Source organism: Loxodonta africana, chromosome 18 (genome assembly GCF_030014295.1).
Source record: "Loxodonta africana isolate mLoxAfr1 chromosome 18, mLoxAfr1.hap2, whole genome shotgun sequence".
In the NCBI taxonomy this organism is placed as follows: Eukaryota; Metazoa; Chordata; class Mammalia; order Proboscidea; family Elephantidae; genus Loxodonta; species Loxodonta africana.
In genome coordinates, this window is record NC_087359.1 from 57164225 (window position 1) to 57186258 (window position 22034).

General features: G+C 36.2%; 1 protein-coding gene across 9 annotated transcripts in view; it reads right to left on the reverse strand.

Annotated features, from left to right (window-relative positions):
- NF1 (neurofibromin 1) overlaps positions 1-22034 on the reverse strand; it is a 253009-nt gene that overhangs the window by 81593 nt on the left and 149382 nt on the right. For 7 of the 9 annotated variants that reach the window (XM_064271434.1, XM_064271436.1, XM_064271435.1 and 4 more), the window contains 3 exons: positions 21395-21541; positions 18905-19051; positions 15940-16050 (listed from right to left, as the gene is read on the reverse strand). In XM_064271434.1, the coding sequence (XP_064127504.1) occupies positions 15940-16050; positions 18905-19051; positions 21395-21541 (405 nt within the window). Of the gene's footprint in view, positions 1-214; positions 6658-6687; positions 7019-15939; positions 16051-18904; positions 19052-21394; positions 21542-22034 lie in introns of those variants that run through there. The other 2 variants (XR_010318398.1, XM_064271440.1) reach the window with 2 other exon arrangements.

The following is a 22034-nucleotide window of genomic DNA, read 5'->3' on the forward strand; positions in this document are numbered from 1 at the left end:
AAAATCTATAAATCTCCAGGGGGTTAGAAAAAGGGAAAAAACACAAAGAAATCATCAATAAATTTGTCAACAAAAACATTCAAAGAGAATACCATAAACAAGATTGTTAATCAGGAGCTCATAAAACTGATAAGAAAAGTATTAAAGATTCCCAGTGGAGAAATGCACAAAGGAAAAAAAGAAAAAAAAAAAAAACAAAAACACAACAGAATGTTTATAAGACAGGAAACAACATGGTGAGTAGTAAATATATGGGAATACTGCCAATCACAAAATAATTCAGAAATGCAATAAAAAATGTGATGCCATTTCTTACTATTAAATCGGCAATTTTTAAAAAAGTAAAGAAAGTCAATGCTGGGGAAGGTATATTAAAACGGCCATATCTACATACTGACATAACTCTTCTGGACAACAATTTGGCAATAATTTAAAAAAACGAAACTATTTTAACCTTTAACCTAGTAAATTCTGGGTAAATCACAGCATTCTAACAGCAAGAAAAAAATGGAAACAAAGTTAAATATCTACCATTAGGAAATTTGTTAAGTAAATGGATGATTCACTGACCAGACTGTTATGTGGCCATTAAAAATATTTATGAAGAATTTTTTAAAGTTTAAAATGTGAGAAAATGCTACATAAACAAAAAATGACAAGATATAAACATACATTCTACAGAATTATATATAAAAACAACAACAACAAAAAGCATACCAAAATGCTAATAACACTGTATACCAAGTATGTTTTATTTCCCGCCTCATCCTTGAAAGATAGATACGAGGGACGGGATATGCGAAAAGAACTATTGAAACAGCTGTCCAAGGGGTCTAAGTTGAGTAGGAAAACAAAGATGAGAACACAAAAGAACTATGGAATAAAAGAGGTAGTCAGGAAACTAAAGGCTATTATGACGGTAAAAACAGAGATAAAGACGCAAGATCTGACATCTTGGAAGCATAGACTCATTGTACTCTCTTACTTCAGCTCCACAGGGTCAACTCAGTCAAGATTGTTCCCAAACAAGTCTAACCAGACCAGTGCTTTTTTCTGCTTTAAAGAAAAAACAAAAATAAAAAAACACACCCTTCAATAATTTCCCAAGCCTCAGAATAAAGTTCAAACTCTTAATATGGCTTACTATGTGATCTGGTCTTTGCTTCCCTTTACAATATCATCTTAAAACTTTCCAGCTCCCTCACATTCTATAGTCCAAACAAACAAAATGTGTTTCCATCCCTCTAATTCATCACGCTCTCCTCTTGCTATCAGGCTTTCATAGATGATATATATCCTTTTTGGTACAACCTCTCCCTCTTCTTTCCTTGGCACACCCTTAGTCATCCTTCTGATTTCAGCTTTGATATCACTTCCTCCTAGAATTATGCTTGCTCGCTTGTTTGTGTGTTTTATCATTCCTTACCAGAATTCATAAATAAAAAAATGAATAACACAGATCAAAGATGCGATTGGTGGGCTAACATTGACCCACTTAAGACAGACCAAGTCATGCTTCTATTGGTCATACTCTGGAGTCTAAGTTTCCTCAGTCCAGAGAAAAGAGAGATCAAAGAAAAGTATAAGAATGAAGGATCTGACTCAGCTGCTACTTGACATGTAAGAAACTTCTTCTGGACAGTGGGATTACCTCTGGAACAACTCCAGGGAAAGACTGTTCTGGTACCTGTAAACAATTCAGGAAAAGCAGACTGCCCATGCGGTATCAGTCAGCGAAATGGAAACAAATGCTGCCTCAAAGTGTTAATAATGTGTTAAGTGGATTAGTTTGCTTCACACTTTGAAAGCTGTGGTGCAATGTGAGGTCTTTAAGAAACTCAAATTTAAGAAATGTCATTTTGGTTCAACACCCTAACTTCATTAAGCATATTTAGGAACCAATTAAAACGTATGCTCAATTCACCCATTTATCTTTATAAATCCTGACCCGATATCTGAATTTGTTTTAGTTACTGATGAGGTCAAAGCACAGAAATTAAACACACACACACACACAATAAAAACTGAAAAACTGGTTCTTGTCTGCTCAAAATAATTCTAAGTCTATTTAGAGAACACTGTGGTTTAACAGAAGAGGGCACGAGATAAGGTTTTGCACCTACAGCCCGTGTTATCTTGGGCAAGTGATAAAATGTATCCTTTAGTAAAAATACAGTAACATGCATTTTCATAAGGGTGTTTTAAGGAATGAACTAAATCATGTGTATTAAAGCACTCTGTAGGTTCTACATAAGTATTTTAATGATTACTACTGTTCCTGGTTTAAGAAATTCTTGGGTAATTAACAAGATCAGAAATGAAAATGACCGAACCCATAATGGTACATAATTTCCCATGTATCTTCCCTCTTCAGTTATGCTTAAGTAGTTTATAAAGTTTATTTTTTTACCCCAAGGGAAATAAGATTTAGCAGTTAAAAAAAATTAGATATCTAAATATTTTACATGAGTATCACAAGGCCAAGGATCAATAAATCTGATGAAAAACTCAATACCAGGAAATGCAGTTTTTCACCTTCTATTATCATTTTGTTGCCCATAGTCACAGTTCAAACAAACAAACTAAATACTTTAGGAAGTCTAAGGGAGTTCAAACATTCTGTAAGGCTTAATGGCTTTTCATTGAGAGACAAAAACTGTAGTAAAGGAAAACAAGGATGCCATACACCACAATAACCACAGAGAAGGCCCTCATTTGCCAACCAAGCCTCATTGACCATTATTGCTTCTGAGATATTATGTAGTGTAAGAATAACTGGCACACAGCCACATCCATTTACCAGTTCTATCACTTAGACATCAGATACTCGGCTGCACTTCCCCATACCAATGACAAATAATCAAAGAAAGCAAACAACAATTTGGCAGTTTTTCAAAATGTTAAACATACAGTTACCATACCCATTGCCACTGAGTTGACTCTGACTCATAGTGGCCCTACAGGTCAGAGCAGAACTGCTTTACGGGGTTTCCAAGACTGTAAATCTTTACAAAGCAGACAGCCAAAGCTTTCTTCTGCAGAGCAGCTGGTGGGTTAGAACCACCGACCTTTCGATTAGCAGCTAAGTGCTTAACTGCTGCACCACCAGGGTTCCTTAGAGTTACCATAAGACCCAACGATTCCACTCCTAGGTATATACATACGTCTGCATATAAACTTGAAGACGAATGTTCACAGAAGCATTATTCATAATAGCCAAAATTTAGAAATGTCCATTAACTGATAAATGAATAAACAAAATATGGTATATATAAATAATGGAATATTGCAAATAAAGGGAAGTTCTGATACATGCTACAATATGGATAAAGTTTGAAAACCTTACGTAAAGTAAAAGAAGGCAATCACAATAGACTACATATTGTATAGTTTCATTTATATAGAATGTCTAGAATAGGCAAATCCATAGAGATAGAAAGTAGATTAGTGGTTGCCAGGGACTGGAAAGGAGGCAGGAGAGTGACTGCTAACAGGTATGGAGCTTCTTTTAAAGGTGGCAAACTTGTTTTAAATTAGATAGTGGTGATGACTGTATAACTATATAACTGTGAATACCACTGAATTTTATACTTTAAAAGAGTGAATTTTACAATATGTGAATTTAATCTAATAAGGTTGTTATTAAAAACAAAACAAACTTGTCTACAAGAGTCAGAGGGCAGGTTATTGAGATGGGTCTTGAATCAAAAGGCGGAGTTTGCCCTATGTTAACGAAAAAATATTCTAGGCAGAATACATGCAAAAGCACAAAGGCATGTCAGGGTGCCAGGGTGCTGGGGCATGGCAGAGTAGGGCAGTGGTGAGGTGGACAGTGTAACTGAAGCATAAGATGAGATACAGAAGAAGGTCTATAGGTGTTACTACACACTATGATAATTAACCAGTCTTCTATCATTAAATTTAAATGACCATTTGAGACAAATGCTTTTAAGACAGTTTTTCTGCCACTACAGAGTGTCACCAGAACTATTTACTTGGCATTCTGAGCTTGCTGGGCAGCGTCTGAGGCTTTGCCAGCTCTTAGTGTTTTCTTAACAACCGCCTTGGTAATACCCTCAGCAACGCATCATGAACACGGTTTCCTGGGGTAGCCCAGAAGCACACACAGGCTTCCTTGGAACCACATCAGCAGATTTCCAGAACAAAAGGCCAGCATTTGGCCGCTTAACCAAAATGAGCTTCAATCTTCTGCTTCAATTTAGCCATCTTGCAAATAAATGTCAGCAGTCAAACATTTTATGGAGAGACTTGTATGAGATATTTAGGAACAACAACAAAAAAACCCAAACCAAACCCGTTGCTGTTGAGTCGATTCCAACTCATAGTGACCGTACAGGGAAGAGCAGAACTGCCCATAGGTTTTCCAAGGAGCGGCTGGTAGATTTGAACTGCCGACCTTTTGGTCAGCAGTCGAGCTCTGAACCACTTCATCACCAGGCTTTATGTTATAAGCTAGTGGTTTAAGTGTGGTGTATAGTAACTGAATGATATGTGAAATACTGTTACCTTTTATTTACCAGTTTTCTATTTATGGCAATCAATACTGGTTTTCCATTTATGGTATAATATAAAATTGCCTTTATTTAAGAAAAAAAGTCAATAAAAATATTGCATAAATAGTATTACAGATGGTAAGAAGACACAGCAGGAGACCCTGGGTGGTGCAAATGATTAAGCACTCAACTACAAGCCAAAAAGGTTGGCAGTTCAAACCCACCCAAAGGTACATTGGAAGACAGACCTGGCGATCTGCTTCCAAAAATTCATAGCCCTGAAAACACTGTGGAGCAGTTCTACTGTGCACATACGGGGTCACCACGAGTGGGAATCAACTCCATGGCAACTAACAACAACAGCATGAAAACAGCGAAAACCCTGAAGGCGGTATATGAATTACTTAAGAATGGAAAACTTAAAGGTTTTTATCTGCAAGTGACTTGGTTTATATTTCAGGAAGATCATTCTAGCAGTAATGCGGAAGATGGAGGGGATGGGATAAAATACTGGAGGCACGGAATCCAATTAGGAAGTTGCTGCAATAGTCTAGACCAGAAGTCAGCGAACTATCGCCAACTGACAATATCCTGCCTGTGGGCTATTTAGCATGGCCTGTAAGCTAAGAATGGCTTTTACATTTTTAAAGGGTTGTTAAGGTAAAGAAAAACATATGTATATAAGTGAACACATACACACACACATACATAACCCTTGCCATCGAGAAGATTCTGACTCATGGTGACACTACGTACGTCAGAGTAGTGCTGTACTCTATAGGGTTTTCAATGGCTGTAACCTTATGGAACTAGATTGCCAGGCCTTTCTTCCACAGTGACATTGGGTGAATTTGAATCACTAACCTTTCGGTTAGAAGCCAAGTGCAAACTGTGTGCACCACCCAGGGACCTGACATACATATATATATACATAAACCTTATGTGGCTTATAAAGCCTAAAATATTTACTATCTCATCCTTTATAGAAAAAGTTTGCTGAGCCTGGCCTAGATAATTGACGAAACTATCAAATGAGGCCGTAGCAATGAGGATAAAGCATTAAAAAAAGAAGATAAAATCACTAAGACTTAATGACTACACTCAGATGTCTGTGGTAAGAGCAGGCAGACATGAAGACTGATGCCAAGGTTTCTGTTTAAAACTCAAGGTAGATGGGGAGACCAAGAGAAAGGAGATTATTTTTTATTAAACTAAATTACCATTTTTCATTGATAATGAAAATAAGAATAAACGACAACAAGCCAGAATGAGATAAGAGACTTACAGTATTATACCAGTATGAAGACAAATTTGGTCAAAGATAGGCATTTGCCCTCAAAACATGTGTTTTGCAACTAAGGGGAGTGTGTTCTTTTTCCTATATTAGATTTCTAGAATGAAGAGTGTGCTATTTTACTGTAGAAGAGAATTATGCTTATGTATAATTCTAAAAGGTATTCATATTTAACTTGAATATAATAGCCTGCTTTCTGCATATTTACTTTCTCAGGAGCTTCCAAATGTTTTCAAGAAAAGTAACTGTTCACACTGAAAAGCCACTTGTCCATACTAGCTGCTACGTAACTACTGACATCTTCTGATTAAAATTTTTATCATCCAGTAATAACATGATAAAAATTTTAATCCTAAAAACATGAACTGCTTTCAGAAGTAACCAAAACATACAAACATTCCTCTCAGAACTTACCATTACTTAAAAGGGACATAAAGCACAGGTGTGATGAGCAGAGGCACAGCTGTATTACTCACGGGGTGTACCTAAAAAGCAAACAGTACTTCCACTGCCAACACAAAACTGCCATTCAAGAAAAGGTTCAAGCGTCCTTTTCATGAGACAAAAATTCAAAAAGACGATAGAAAAATTATAGAAAGGAAAACTAGACCTAACTGTTCCTAAAGTAACATATTACAATTGTTAGTTGAAATTTTTAAGAAACTATTGTATAAAATTTTTGATTATTCAGTGATTTTATAAATTACTCTTCTCTATTTTCTTCTTAAGAGTTTTGAAAGAATTAGTATGTGAAGACTTAGAAAATCCTGGTAACACACCTGTGGGGTTTACATTAACTTTACCCCAAGAGTTTGGTCTTTGTCCTTGGTTCTTGAGAGATAATCTCTTCTAAAAGAAAAAAAAAAAAAAAACCTTGGAATTTAAGTATCTTTGATAAGGACTCTAGACCACACCTATCAAAGAGGTTAGGTGAGGTCATGAGACAATCAGGTCGGGGGGTTGATCAGGCCAGAAAGACCCACCTTGTGATCATCTTGCAATAGCCAATGATCTCAGTGAAGAGGGGCTGGAGTTTGCATTACATAATGAGACCCTCAGTAAAAGCTCCAGACACTGAATCTCCACGGGCTTTCTTGGTGAAAAATGTCTGCTCTCGGAAGGGTAATGTGTCTTCTCTGGGACACAGAAGTACTGCATGAAAGCCCATCCAGACAGCCCTATGCCATCTCTTCATTTGCGTCCTCTTTTCCTACAATGAAACTGTAAACATAAGTACAACAGCACTTTCTGTGAGTTCTGCGAATCGTTCCAGTGAATTACCGAACCCGACGTTGTCGTGGTAGCTAGCAGGTCAAAAGTGAGGGGAGTTGGGAACCCCTGAGCTTGTGGTTGGCATCCTAAAGGGGTAATGGGAAAATCTCAAATTTGTAGCCAGCTGTTAAGAAGTGAGGGTTTTGCGTAGACTTCCAAACTTGTGGTTCTCATCTGAATCCTTGGCAGTCTTGAGGACCGGGTCCTTCAAGCTATGAGATCTAAAACTTAACTCCAGGTGGTTAGGGTCAGATGAAGAAGTGCTGCATGGGCAACTGGTGTTAGAACTGAACAGAGAAGTAGAAAATAGGGATTAGTAATATCCTCATAGTTGGTGTGAGAAAAAGTGGATTTGGTATCTGATGCACTCAACCTTAAAAAACAGCAGATCAACTCAAGGTAACAGAAATATGTAAACAAAAACACTGCTCGGTAGTTCCAAAGCTCCAGCACTAAATCTGAGAAGTTGAGATTTACCAGACGAAAATATAACTGCACAGTTGTTATTTGTATAGCAATAGTGGCTATCATTTGTGAAACATCTACCATGTGCTGGACACGCTATTAAATGCCATACAAATGTTATCACAATTAATACTCAAAATAAACTTACCAACTTGATATATCCGAAACCCTTCGGGGCAAGATATATTTCTGAATTTACAACTGTTCAGATTTTAGGAAGACAATATACTGCTTGTATATTGCATGTATTATTTGCCGCAGTTACAATTTCAACAGGAAACAGAAGGCACACTCAAGTTGGGATAATTAGAGATTACGTATTTATAGAGGAGAGGGAATGGTTTAGAGAAATCACAAGAGATAATGAGATACTAGACCTGAAAGGATGAAGGGAGGGAGAAGTTACCAGAACCTAGAGGGCTCCCTGACAAAAACTATAATCTTCATGGAGGGATGCAGCCAGCCCATAGAGACTCCACAGGGAGGGAGCCAAGAGGATGTGTTAGGGATTGAATTGTGTCCCCCCAAAACATGTACTGTAAATCCTAACTCCCGTACCTGTGGCTATAATCCCATTTGGGAATGGGTTTTTTTTTTTTTTGTTATGTTCAGGAGGCAATCTCTCTTGAGATATAAAAAGAGCAGACTGAGCAAGCAACGAAGCAAGCAAGCAGAGATAGGGAAGACAGATGCCATACCACGTGAACCTTGCCAACAAGCCTAGGAACAGAAGCTGAAAGAAAACAAGACCTTCTCCCAAAGGGGACAGAAAGAGAGAGCCTAACTAGAGCCAGCGCCCTGACTGCAGGATCTCTAGGCTCCTAAACTGTGAGAGGAAGCCCTGGTGGTGTACTGGTTGACTGCTACAGCTGCTAAGGTAAAAAGTTGGCAGTTTAAATCCACCAAAAGTTCCTTGGAAACTCTATAGGGCAGTTCTACTGCTGCCCTGTAGGGTCGCTAGGAGCTGGAATTGAGTCGACAGCAATGGGTTTGCCTTTTTTTTTTTTTTTAAACTGTGAGAAAATAAGTTTCTGTTTGTTAAAGCCACTCGTGGTATTTCTGTTATAGCTGCACTAGAGAATTAAAACAGGATGTATACTCCACACTTATGTTCTGCCCGCCAATCTCCTGCTTGTATTCCCCATGGCAAAACTGGAAGCCAGACAGGAAAGAAGCCCAATGACATACCTCCCACAAGTCAGTCTCTCAGGGTACAGAGTAGGGTGAGAAGAATAGAGAGTGGATTTGGAGAAGTAAAGGAAGACTTTAAGCACATATAGCTGTATTAAAGACTAACTTCTGTCACAAACAGCCTCAAAATATCAATAACTTAAGACAACAAAAGTTTATTTCTTGCTTGTATCATGTCATCTAGTGTCCTACCATTTTCTAGGGCCTAGGAGATCCCCACCGTTTCTAGCAGGCATTAACACAGACAGCAAGAGTGGAGGATTAGTGATAAATTAAAGACCAGGTTTGGAAGTGACACACATTATTGGAACCCACATTTTATCGACCAGAACTCAGTCGCATGGCACCACCTAACTACAAGGGTATAAGGTGTGGTGGAGCAACGTGCCCTGAAGAAACATATATATTCTAAATACTTGCCTTACTGTGTACAATGTAGCACCCCAGTTGAATCTGGGATAGTTCCCCAAAATTGACCCTGCTAATATTTCTGCAAGGTGCCCTGGTGGTACAATGGTTAAGCACTTGGCTACTAATCGAAAGGTTGCAGTTTGAACCTACCAGTGGCTCCGTGGGCGGTAAGATCTGAAGATCTGCTCCCATAAAGATTAAAAAAAAGATTAGATTAGAGCCTAGGAAACCCTCAGGGGCAGTTCTACTCTCTTCTATAGAGCTTCTATGAGTCCAAATCAACTCGAGGGCACACAACAACATTTTTGCCACCACCTGTCTACCAGAATTACAAATACCAGCAGTGTCACCCATGGTGGACATGTTTTAGCAGAGCTTCCAGACTAAGTCAGACTTGGGGAAATGGCCTGAAGACCTACTTCTGAAAATTAGCCAGTGAAAATCCCACAGATCACAACAAAATATTGTCTAACACTGTGCTGAAAGATGAGCTCCCTAGGTTGGAAGGCACTCAAAATATACAGCAGCTGCAACAACGAACTCAAGCACACCAACAACCCTGAAGATAGCACAGGACCAGGCCATGTTTTGTTCTATTGTACACGGGGTTGCCAAGTGTCAGAGTTGACTCCAAGGCAACTAACGGGAACAATTTCTGCCGTGAGCGTGAATAGTCCCATTCAGTGAGGCAAATAAAGATTATAACAACAAAGACAACAAAAGACTCAGGCCAGTGCAGCCCAGGTGTTTTTACCAAATGAGTTTTGGTGCCAAACTTTTATGACAAAACTTTAGGTTTTTAGAAGATCTTGGATTTCAGAATCATAGATAAGGGACTATAAATGTGCATTATGATTTATATTAACCAAATGAAGAAACTGTCTCAAAAAAGCAGCCAGAAAAATAGAGGCAGGACTTAAACTCAGACCTATGACTTCCAAGTTTATATTAATGATGCAGGAAAGATGGCCTATGACCAAACTTCTCATTTATTACTTTAGACACCATTAATGATGTTAGCCTTCAGGCACGGAGAAACAAACAGAAGTATTTCAATGAGCTCCATTGTTTGTTGTGTCCTTTCCAGACAAACTAGAAGGTAGGGAAAGACAAAGAATGAGAGGTGGTACCTGAGTACAAGAAAGCCAGAATATGGTGGGAGAAAGATTTAGGACACATCTATAGTAAAAAGCAGGCTCTGGTAAGTACGCTAGAGTATAAGGTCCTAATATGATTGATGCCAAAGGGCAGAATCAGGGAAAGTTCACATAAAAGGTGCTGACTTCAGAGACAGACCTTGAAGAAGAACAGAATTTTAAGAAGAGGAAAAAGGACTTTGGGCAGATGGTGGAACCTGCACAAAGATATAGAGGTAGGGAGCTACTTCGAGGCCTGGATAATGGCGAGTGATTTTTGTTTGGAAGTATTTGAGTGCTGGAGAGTTCAGAATTTTAAATTTTACTTAATCATCATCAAGAGGCCTGGGGAGCTTAAGATCAGTAAGAAAAGAGAAGATAATGAGAAATTTGAGGTTGTAGAGCCATTTGGCTGGTGATGGTACAATTAATTAACTGAGAAAGAGATTATGAGAAAAACATATTTGGGTACAAGAACAGGAAAGGGGAAATAGTGATTCTTCAATGACAGTTAGGTGTTTGAAGCAGAGTGATATAGGTCTAGAACTCAAAAAGAGCCCTGGTTGCACAGTGGTTAAAGTGCTCGTAAGTGAACCCAAAAAGGTCAAGGGTTTGAACCCATCAGCCACTCCTTGGGAGAAAGATACAGCAGTCTGCTTCTGTAAAGATTTACAGCCTTGGAAACCCTGAGGGGCAGTTTTACCTTGTGCTACAGGGTCACTTTGAGTCAGAATCAACTCAACGACAGTGGGTTTAGTTTGAGTTAGTATTCAAAAGGTCAGGATTGAAAAAACAGAATGAGAAGTCACAGGCAGACAGTCCGCTTAAGGCCAAAGTGTTAATGTTGTCCTATTATCATTAGCTATTAGCTACCTTAGAAGGAAAAGCCACACGGTAAAAAAAATAAGTAGAGAAAAAAAAAAAAATAGTGCCAAATCCCTGTACATCATCTTTAGTACCCTGATTTGTATCTGCTTTTGGGTTTGGTTGCCTAGGGGCCTTTTTGTTTGCTTCTTACCTTTGACCATGCTAATCTCCAGTATAATAAGGTTCTACATCATCAGCATCATATAATAGCAAACACTGGTTCTACTGAATCAAGAGAAAAAAAAAAATTTCATAGCAAAATAAAACAAGAACATGTACTGACTTGTACTTCTGCCACTTATGTAGCAACTTCCTTGTATGTCAACAGCATCGTTAACAGCCCTGCGATTTTTAAATAGTGCGGTCCAATGTGATGAAAATATTAGCACGATACAACCCAACTTCCCTCTGTGTTAATTATCAAGGAAAAGGACTGAACGACAACAAAAAAAATTCCTTTGAAGAATTTACTTAATGTGCTTTAAAGTAGGTGGGTTAATACATTTAAAAAAAAAAAAAGAAAAGGAAAAAAGCCCTGTGACTTCAATATGAAATAAACGCTTTCGTACACACTCTTTCCCTTATTTAGTTTTATATTAATAAAGTTTAACTTCTTTTCTGACAGGTTACTTCAATTATTTGTCAGAAATTAAATTTCCAGAATGCTATCTTTTTGACTTATTTTTTTAAACTTCAAAATAACCGTGCCCAGAAACTGCCCTATAAACCTATGCATGGTTGGTTTAAAAAAAAAATCTAACTCTAATATACTTGCTTGCTTAATTTTAAATTATGAAACCAGAGCAGGCAAAACAGCATATTCATCAAGTAAGAGTCAATCTAGTAAATAAATTTGTTAATGTATTGTTAATGCTATTCCTCATGGATATGAGGAATAGCAAAGTGGTATTCAATAGGTTCTTTAAATATATGAGATTTTCTTTCAAAAGACTTTGAGTTTCCTGATCTCTGCCAAAGCCCGTGTGTTTACATGGATTGTTTGGAAAACACTCAACAGGACACTTCCAAAGAGCAAACAGCAGGTCAAGTTTAAAACACGTGACTTTCTCACTAATTGTACTTAACACACCGTGAGCAGGAAATCAGATTTCCGATAAGACACTGGAGAAAGCCTAAACTTTTTGTCTTCAAGGAATATCAAAAGGTAATATTAATTTGAAATCTTTTCTATTATACATTAGAGCCAATGTAACTTTTAGCATACATTAGCGATTTCTCAAATTAAAGTTTAAGGTTTAAGTTTAAGAAAAACAAGAATACTTATTCATTTAGCCATGTCCAACATGGACTGGATGCATTATCTCAAATGTGGCAAGGGATTAGATTTGAATACAGGATAAAAGAAAATCAGTCTTTAAAAATGGTTTACTATTAAACCTTTGGCGTATGTATACACTATGCCTTCCCAGTCCACATTTGCTAAAGAACACTAGTCCAAGACTCAGACTCAAGTTCTAATTCTGGTTATTAGTAGGTATGCATCCTCAGGCAAGTAAAGTCTTACTTATGTCTGAGTCCATTTGTAAAATGAAGCGATTGATTTTGATCACTTCTAAATTTCCTTCTATCTTAAAAACTACGAAATTCTCTATGAGCTAGCTTTTTAAAAGATGGAAAAAATGAAGGTAACCTTATCCCAACACTGGAGAAATACCAACCTTTGGTTGAACTTAATTTTGTCTTTGGAGTAAACACTTAGAATATACTAATTTGTGACTTAAGCCTTTGGAATAAAGATTAAATAAATCTTATATCTTTGGAATAAAGTCCATGAGAAACCACAAGAAAATGATAACATTTGTTCCATTATTTGTTTTTTCACTCTACTCTCCAAAACTGTCTCTCATCCTTTGCCTGTGCTATATGGAGCTCAAGGCCCTATACCTATGCACTGCATGTAAAGTGTTTTATTTTTTGCTTTAAAACAAAAAAAATTAAGCTCTTTTGCAGTCTTTAAATATTTCTCCCTCTAAGTTAGTGGTCCTAGATAGAAAATAGATCAGCAGATGATGAGAACAAAGAAGGGTAAGCTAATCGTTTGTTTGCTAATAAGCAACAATCATTTATATAAAATGAATTTACTGAATGAACACAATCAAGGATATTTGCTTGCCTATTTGTTCGTGATCCAAGTGTTAAGATTAAATTTACGTAATTATTTTGAAACAGAAGGAAATGATGTTCAAGCTATCACTGATCAGCCTACTCCTTGCGTTTGCTGACAAGACATCAGGGGTAACTTCCACACGAACACCCTCAAATCCTATGACAAGCTTAACCTATAGCACAAACGTAAATGCCTACGTGATCTCAACTTCCCAGGTGACCCCAAATTCCAAGACAATCCTGAACGCCAACGTGACCTCAACTTCCCAGGTGACCCCAAATTCCAAGAAAATCCTGAATTCCAAGACAACTTCACATTCCAAGACAATCCTAAATTCCAAGACAACTTCACATTCCAAGACAATCCTGAATTCCATGACAAACTCAAATTTCAAGACAACCTTCAATTCCAAGATGTCTCCAAATGCCAAGATGACCTCGAATCCTAAGACACCTCTGAAGACAGCAGTGAGCCCAAAGATAGCAACAACCATGAATACTAAGAGTAAGACAAGTGATAGCACCACACTCAATCCAATGGACAACATTCATTTTTATTTAATATGTATTTTTGCTGTTTTGTGTGCACTTTGGCTGAAATGAACTTGAATTACCTGCATTCTTACCTTCGTTCATTATTATCTGCTGAATGACAACAAGCACATTAAAAAATTAATATTTCAACTTACTACTTAAGAAATTACCATTATCCTCGCTTAATTTGATTGTAAATTTTAATTCTGGAAGTTTAATAATTACCTTAATATGATGGTTTCCTCCCTTATATATAAAAAAGTATGTACGACCCTATCAAATACTAAAACTAGCAAAATACCATGTTTGCCTTTTAAATGTTTGTAAATCTGAATTGAAGCTCAGATGTTTACATTAAATAAATTATGTCAGTGGAATTTAACCAAAGCATGCCTGTGTGTTAGGGAAGAAATGGTCTGTGTGTGTGGAGGAAGGAGGTTTAAGAGAAAAGAGTGGTAATCTAATAAAGATTATGGAGTTCTAAAGAACAACAGAGCCATCATGTTACCATATTTCATGAATGTTTAATAGCAGTATGTTATTACAGTACAAAAAGGTGCCAATTCTACTGTTCTTTGTAATACAAAATACTGCTGCTTCATGTTATTGATAGTGCAGTCGTTACGAGCATAGCTACTGTCTCACAGTAGCTATGAAACCCAACGCTGATCCTTACTAGTTGTGCTTTTTGCCCCAAAAGGAAGGAAACAACATTATTCATGGAGTAGCAGTATTATCTGATCCAATTAAACAAATTTACAAGGTAGCACGGATGAAAACCAGATGTGACGTGCCTAAATGAAGGCACATAAAAAACCTTAATAATTTAAATGAACCTATGCTTTGTGGATTATATCAAATAGGTATTTTTGAATAGGGGGCCACTACTTAATCCTAAGCAAATGAATTCCCTAGGGTAGGACTATGGGATAGGAAAAATTTGAGTTTCTGCCTTCCACCTTCCTTTGTTCATTCTTCTTGCACCATTTCTCAACCTCAATTTGTTTTCTATAAACTGCTAAATTTTGCTACCTATGACTGTTAAGTCTACCGACATCATTCTTCAATGTGATTACATTTAGAAAACTCAGGAAGATTAAGTCCTACATAAAAAACCAAACCAGTGGCCACGGAGCGGATTCCAACTCCTGGCAACCCCCTGCACGGCAGAGTAGACTGTGCTCCACAGGGTTTTCGGTGGCTGATTCTTTGGAAGTAGCTCACCAGGCCTTTCTTCTGAGGCACCTCTGTGTAGACTTGAACCACCAACCTTTTGATTATCTGCCAAGCACATTAACTGTTTGCAAATCCTCGAGTCCTATGTCAGTACTAGTAAATAGCACAACTGAGGCTAAACAAAGTCCTTAAGATCCCAAAGCCAGTGTGCCCTCTCTATCACATCATGTTGTTTCTAAGGTTCAATTACCATGAGCTTATGTCATATTAAATGGGAAGAAATAAAAACGACCAAATAACGAAACAGATATGTTCTCAAAAGCAAAGCAGAACGAGACAAGAAAGAAATGATAATGGCAGGGAAAGGAATGCAAGCATCATGCCTATCATTAAGGAGGAGCTCACAGCATCTCCAGAAAGGCTTTCTAGGAACCACCTTGACTGAGGACAGCATGAACCAACATAATCAATTTTCTAGGCTGTCACTTGGGCCATCATACAGGGATTTCAAATACATTCTCTAAATAATTTCCCACTTCACTCTGATGCTGTCTTACATAGCAAATTACTAAAAGTTCTCAGATATAGGCTCTTAAAAATTTTTATGTTTGCTTAAAAAAAAAAAAAAGTTATGTTGCAGATACTATCTAATCAGACTATACCTTGAAACAAAAGATTCTTTGAATTTTTTTTTACTCTTGGTAAATAACCCACTGTAGGTAATATTAAAAAAAAAATTAATGTAGGAAAGAAAAGCCAATTAGAAATGGGCAACTTGAAAAGCAGTTTCTAATATGTCAAGCATTATTTTAGAACAGGATGGGTAATTAGCCAGGATTATAGTCCCAGGTAAACTTGTTAAGTCAAATAAGAAAAATCAAGCTTGCTGTCTCTCTGTATTTGCTATCATTTAAAAAATTCTGTTAAGAGAAACAAAAGCAGCATTTCTTACCTCCGTGCAACATAATAAAAAATAGGATTCCCAGCTTTGGAAGTTCCAGCTTGGTAGAAAATGCTTAATGTTTTTAAAGCCTTGAACTCTTCTTTTTCATGTACCTGGTGCCTGAAAAGAAAAAAACAAAAACAAAAAACAGAATAACTCAAACTTTGTACTGTCCATTGAATATTTATAAAAATCTATGATGGAATGATGATAAAATATTTTTAAAATGACAAAATATTTTAAAAGCAACAGGCTTTCTGAAAGGTAATTTGGCAACATACATCGAAAAATTTCAAGGTTACTCTCTGAACCACAATCCACTTTTAGAAATAACTAAAGAAAACTACTAGACGGAGAGATAATTAAGCATAGGGTTATTTACACTCATGGCATTTTTTTTTTTTTCCCCCAGACAGAAGTTTTTGAGTTTTGTTTATTCATTTTGTTTTTTAAGAGTTCGGTTCATCAATCCTTTATTTTTTGGTTTAGGGATTTTGAATCAGTGAGAAAGGCCTACCCTTCTCAGTTAAAAAGGAAACGCTCATGTTTTCTCCCTTGATTCACGGGGAATTCATCCTTTGAATGGCATACGCATCTTTTTCCAGACGGCTGTTCAGTTGTACCAATACCATTTATTAAAAGTTCATCCTAATCTTCCTGATTGTGAATACCACTTTTAGCACATACTAAATTCCATATGTATTTAAATATTTCTGATAAGGGATGGTTTAATTTTTATATATTCTTCTAAAACTTGGTGTGCTGCTTTAAATCTGAAGATTCACGTCACTCATCAACCCTGGAAAATTCTCATACATTATCTCTTTAAATAGTAACTCTTCCCCATTCTAAATTCTATTTCTGGAACACCTATTAGACATCTATTAGGCCTTTTCATTCTATCTTCTGCTTCTCTTAGCCTATTTCGTATTTGCCATTTCTTTATCTCTCTGCTCTCACTGAATTTTATGTAATTTGCTCATAAGATATCTTCCAGCTATTACTTTTATTGGTCATAAAGTATCTTCCAGCTGTGTATTCGTAAAAATATTTAACATATTTTTTATTTTACTTAAGTGTTTCCTGTGTCTTTGGGCAGGGTGGTGGTGGTGGTGCTGGTGGCGTTAGGCCAGCTCATCATGTTACTGGCCCCGGAAGGTCAGCGTTTTAGAATTAGTGGAAACTAACTAGGTATCATTTGCTAGGAGAAACAGTTACACATATACACAGATAAATGACTGGAAGGCTCAACACCTAAATGTTAACTGAATTATCTCTAAGAGGTGTAATAATGGAGAATTTTTTTACTTTCTTCTTTAGTTTTTTATGTTTTGATAGTTATTTTTATAACTGAGAAAACTGTAAAGCTCCCTTGTTTTCTTTTTAGAAAAATGTGCCTCAGGGAACACCAGCGGGAGTTTAGAAAAGAACCAAAATACCACCTAATATTTATTAAACACTTTTTGATACACACCAGACACTAAAGTGTTTTATACATATTAACTAGTTCACTTAGTCTTCAAAAGCATAGAAGCTTGCTTTATTAGACAGAGAAAGCAGAATCTTAAATAAAAAACAGTATTCAAGAAGTTTTCTAAGAAAAAGGGAAAATGGTCAGGACATCCCCAGTAATAATTAATAAAAAAAAAGTTTTATATTTTTATACTATGTAACTTTCAATTAGGTAATACCAAAATTTTGTATGCGAAGTATTCCTTTAATTACATGGGATTAACATGTTACATTAGAACATCTAACAGAGCTAAAGATAAAAAATACATTTGCAAAGGAGACTGTTATATATTCCTATATTCTCTTAACAATATCAAAGAAATGGAGTCACGTGTACAAAGCTATGATCTATATGTAATATTAATAACAGGTACTTATAATGCAAGGGCCGTCACATGCAGATCTTTTATGTGAATCAACTTCTGCATGTCAGATTGTTTTTATCTTTCTGGCTCTGGCACATACTGTGAACAAAACACGCAAACCATACTTACTTACGAAACATTTACTAAGTATTATGAAAGGTACTTTGAAGATTAAAAAGCTATCTTCGCTCTAACACTATAGCATCACATAGATGAGTGCCTAACCATGAGGATCTTTTAGTTCACAAACTCATTTAAATGACATTCAAAACAACTGTCCACAGAACAATACTGTAGTATACAGGTAGTCCCTGGGTTACAAACAAGATCTGTTCCTAAGTCTGTCTTTAGGTCAAATTTGTAGCTGAGTCCTAACACGTACAAACGGTTCATATTTATTGCCAGTTAGTCAAATGTTTGTCTTAGTATATAGTATATATTTTACCTTTCTATGCAGATAAAACACTTAAGAAACACTTCCTAAACCATGCATTATTTTTACAAGTGTCACAAAATAGTGTGTGCGTTCGTTATTATGAAACATTAACTCATTATGGCAGTCCATCCTTAGGTATGAGTTGTCCATAAGCTAGACATTCGTAACCTAGGCACTGCTTGTACTAAATTTTCTGAACCTCAACCTAAAAGAAGTTAATATTATTAACTTTTCAGAGGCTTCTAAAAAAATGTTGTAGTGCAGTAGAAAGAGTCTAGCACTTAGAATCAAAGGATCTATATGCACTCAGTGTGGAATCTTGGGCAAATTATTCACATTGAGTTGTATTTCCCCTAATTGTAATATGAAAATAATGTTGTCTACCCTCCTTTGTAAATGTTCAATGAGAAAACATATCAAAGCAACATGATAGAACACTATTTAGTATATTATTTTTATAAGAAAATCTTAAAAAAAAAAAAATTTCAATAATGTATAGAGTAAGAGAAAACTGGGATCCCAAAACATAGCAATGTGGTTAGGTACACCGTTCCTGTTAAGTTTCTATCAGAAATACAAGCATATCTAACAGGTGGCTTGGCAGTAAACTTTGCACCTCAACCAAAAAGAAAGCAATCATCATTTCAAAGGTGTACTTTACCTAGTCATAAATTCCTCAAACTTTGAACTGGTAAGGTTAAGGCTGGACCAGTGTGTATCTGCCACGGGTTTGTGCTCTGGAGGACCCAAGTATGCAAGAAGTGTTGCCATCTTATCAAAAGGTCGTCTTCCAACAGCTTTATGATCCCTAAAAAAAAAAAACAAAAATGATCCCTAGATATAGCAAATTACTTTTTTAAAAAAAGTAGCAGTTCCCATTTAGCAGTATATATTTCTTTAGATTGCCATTAGTTGCTTTTCTTTTTTACTGTTAGTGGTGGGCCCTGCTGCTGTGTAAATACCACCACTAAGATGGATGTTATCAGTATACACTGAAACATCTCAGAAATAGGACCATCCCCCAAACATCAAATTTATATAAAAATAGCATTTTTTTCTAGAACTCTTAATCCATACCACTAAAGGGGCAAATCAATCAGTAAGTAAAAATAACATTCTGATGCATTTTTTCTCATTATGAAAAGAATCCATCTTGAGAAACCACTGTTCAGGAACTCGGCATATTGCCCCTTATGTGAGATCCTCAATTAGTCGGCGTAAATACAGATTTTCCGTAACTATTAAATATTTGTAACTATATAAGAATAATAATACACCATTCACTAAACACCAAATTGATAAAAATTAAGAAGGCTGAATGCCAAGTATGCTGAGGATATGTAGAAAGAGGTTGTTCTCTCACATAGTGCTGGTCGAAGTGTAAATGGGCACACACAGAAAAGCAGTTTGGCAATATCTAGTAAAGCTGAGGCTGTGGGTGCCCTGGACCCAGTAATTCCACATTTATTAATACACAAGGAGACAAGTACAAAGATATATATTACATCACTATTTGTGACAGTGAAAAACTAGAAATAAGCCTAAATATTCATCAATTTGGTAATGTAAAAATAAACTGTGATACAAGTCATTCAATGGAATACTAACATAAGTTGAATGATGAATCTCAAATATAATGTTGAGTGAAGACACTATATTCAGTATATTTCTGTAAAATTTAAAAACACAAAATGATGTTTATATATATATATATATATATATATATATATATATATATATATATATATATATATAATTTTATCATATATTGTTGTTAGCTGTCATTGAACAGGCCTCCAGCTCATGTCAACCCCATTTGTTATGGAGTAGAACTCCACAGGGTTGTCTTGGTTGTAATCTTTATGGAAGCAGTTCACCAGGCCTTTCTTCCACAGAGGGGCTGGGTGGGTTTGGACCATCAATCTTTAGGTTAGCAGCCAATTGCAAACTGCTTGCGCCACCCAGGTTTCTTTATCATATATGTATAATATACATTTATATAGACATATATATATACACACATACATATATATATATATAAACAGTATAAAACTATATCCAGGAAGCATGTTCACCAACTTTAGGAAGTAGGTATCTCTGGAGAGAGAGGTATAGAAATGGGATTGTAGGGAGGAAGCCTTTAAATGTATCTTTTTTTTTCCTCCAAGAAATAAAATGTTATAAAGATCTGAAGTAATACAGCAAAATAGATAACGTTAAAGCTAGGCGGTAGACATGGGTCTCTGTTATGTGAATTAAATAAGAAAAAAGAATGCTTGCATTATAAGGTTCCACAGTTCATTTTAGTGTCACACAGATAAAATATCTTCATTTTTCTATTTTAGGGCTATCCATCAGTCATGCCTACGTCTACTTCAATCATTAGCCATTCATAAGGGGTTAAAATGACTTTTGTTTTAAATCCCCATCTCCTAATTGCTCAGCCTCAGCTTCATGCTCTCCTATCTTTCCATGAATGAGCAAACCATTTTTATTGGCACTTGAAAATAATCTGGACTCATTCTACTTGGTAAGAGAACTCCTCATACACAGGAATTCGGGTACTTCTGGGGTTATAGAAAAAAAATACATAATTAAGAAGGAGAACAAGCACGATTTAGGCTACAACAGATTTTAACTAAAAGTAGCTTATGAAATAATTCCCAAATTAATAATTTTCAATTGAGTACCTTTTATATAAAATATTTTATTTGTATACACTTAAGGTATCACAAACTGATGTATTATGGAATGAAAACACTGGTGATGTTTTAATTATTAAAGCCCTAAAAGTTAAGCTGCTCTTCAGATTACTACTGTCAATACTAATTTGATTTAAATTTAAACTTCTGTGTCTTATTACACATTATATTTGACAGTTTGCAAACCAGAAGGGAAAAAAAAAAAAGGCTAATTTGTGATTTCTTAGGTTGACATTAAAAAGAAAAAGGTTAGTAGCATCTAGGTAGGCTTGATGATCATTTACACTCATAACAAAAAGGAGTGTAAATTTCTCCTTTCAAATAATAATTCTTACTCCAAAAAGATGCAAAGTAAAAAAGTACTAGTCAAGCATCGATACCTGTATTAATATAAATTTAAACTAAGAGTGTTCGATATCCCCACACAATTTAGCACTGGGAAATCTAACCTGTTGCTGGAAAGATACTGGCCAATTTTCTCTTGATTGTTCCAGAGTAGACGATGTAAAGCCAGCACATTGCCATCACTGATGAAGGAAAGGCTATGATTTACTGCATCACTTGTGGGACAATCAGATGCTATATCAAGGAAAAACCTTGAAAAATGGAAAAGGCATTAGAATTTTCAAAACCAGACACATTCATGCCTATGTTTGAATTAGATTTACATGAGGTAACTTTGTGACAACAGAGATTACAAATAAGGAGGGCTTGTTCACATAATGTAAATGTCACTAAAGAAAACAAGGAGAAAGTTGACTTTCCACGTCTGATACCCAGCTTCAGCTTCAAAGTAGGTTCTGAAGTCACAGACCAACAAAATTTAGATGAATGAGACTTCAGAGAGAACCTAGTGCTTCACAGATAAGGAAAGAGAGCCCCAGACAAGATAAAGGACCTCCTCAATGTTACACAGTCTGTTAGGTCAGAGCCAGGATCAGAACTTAAGCTTCTCTTAATTTTGTAAGAGGTAGTCAATCGGCTATAATGAATCCTATGCTGACATTCACTTTTCACTTCAATATGGCTTGAAGTCCAAAAATACACCTTTTAAACTTCCATTTCCCTAACAGGAAGAAGTAGATATGA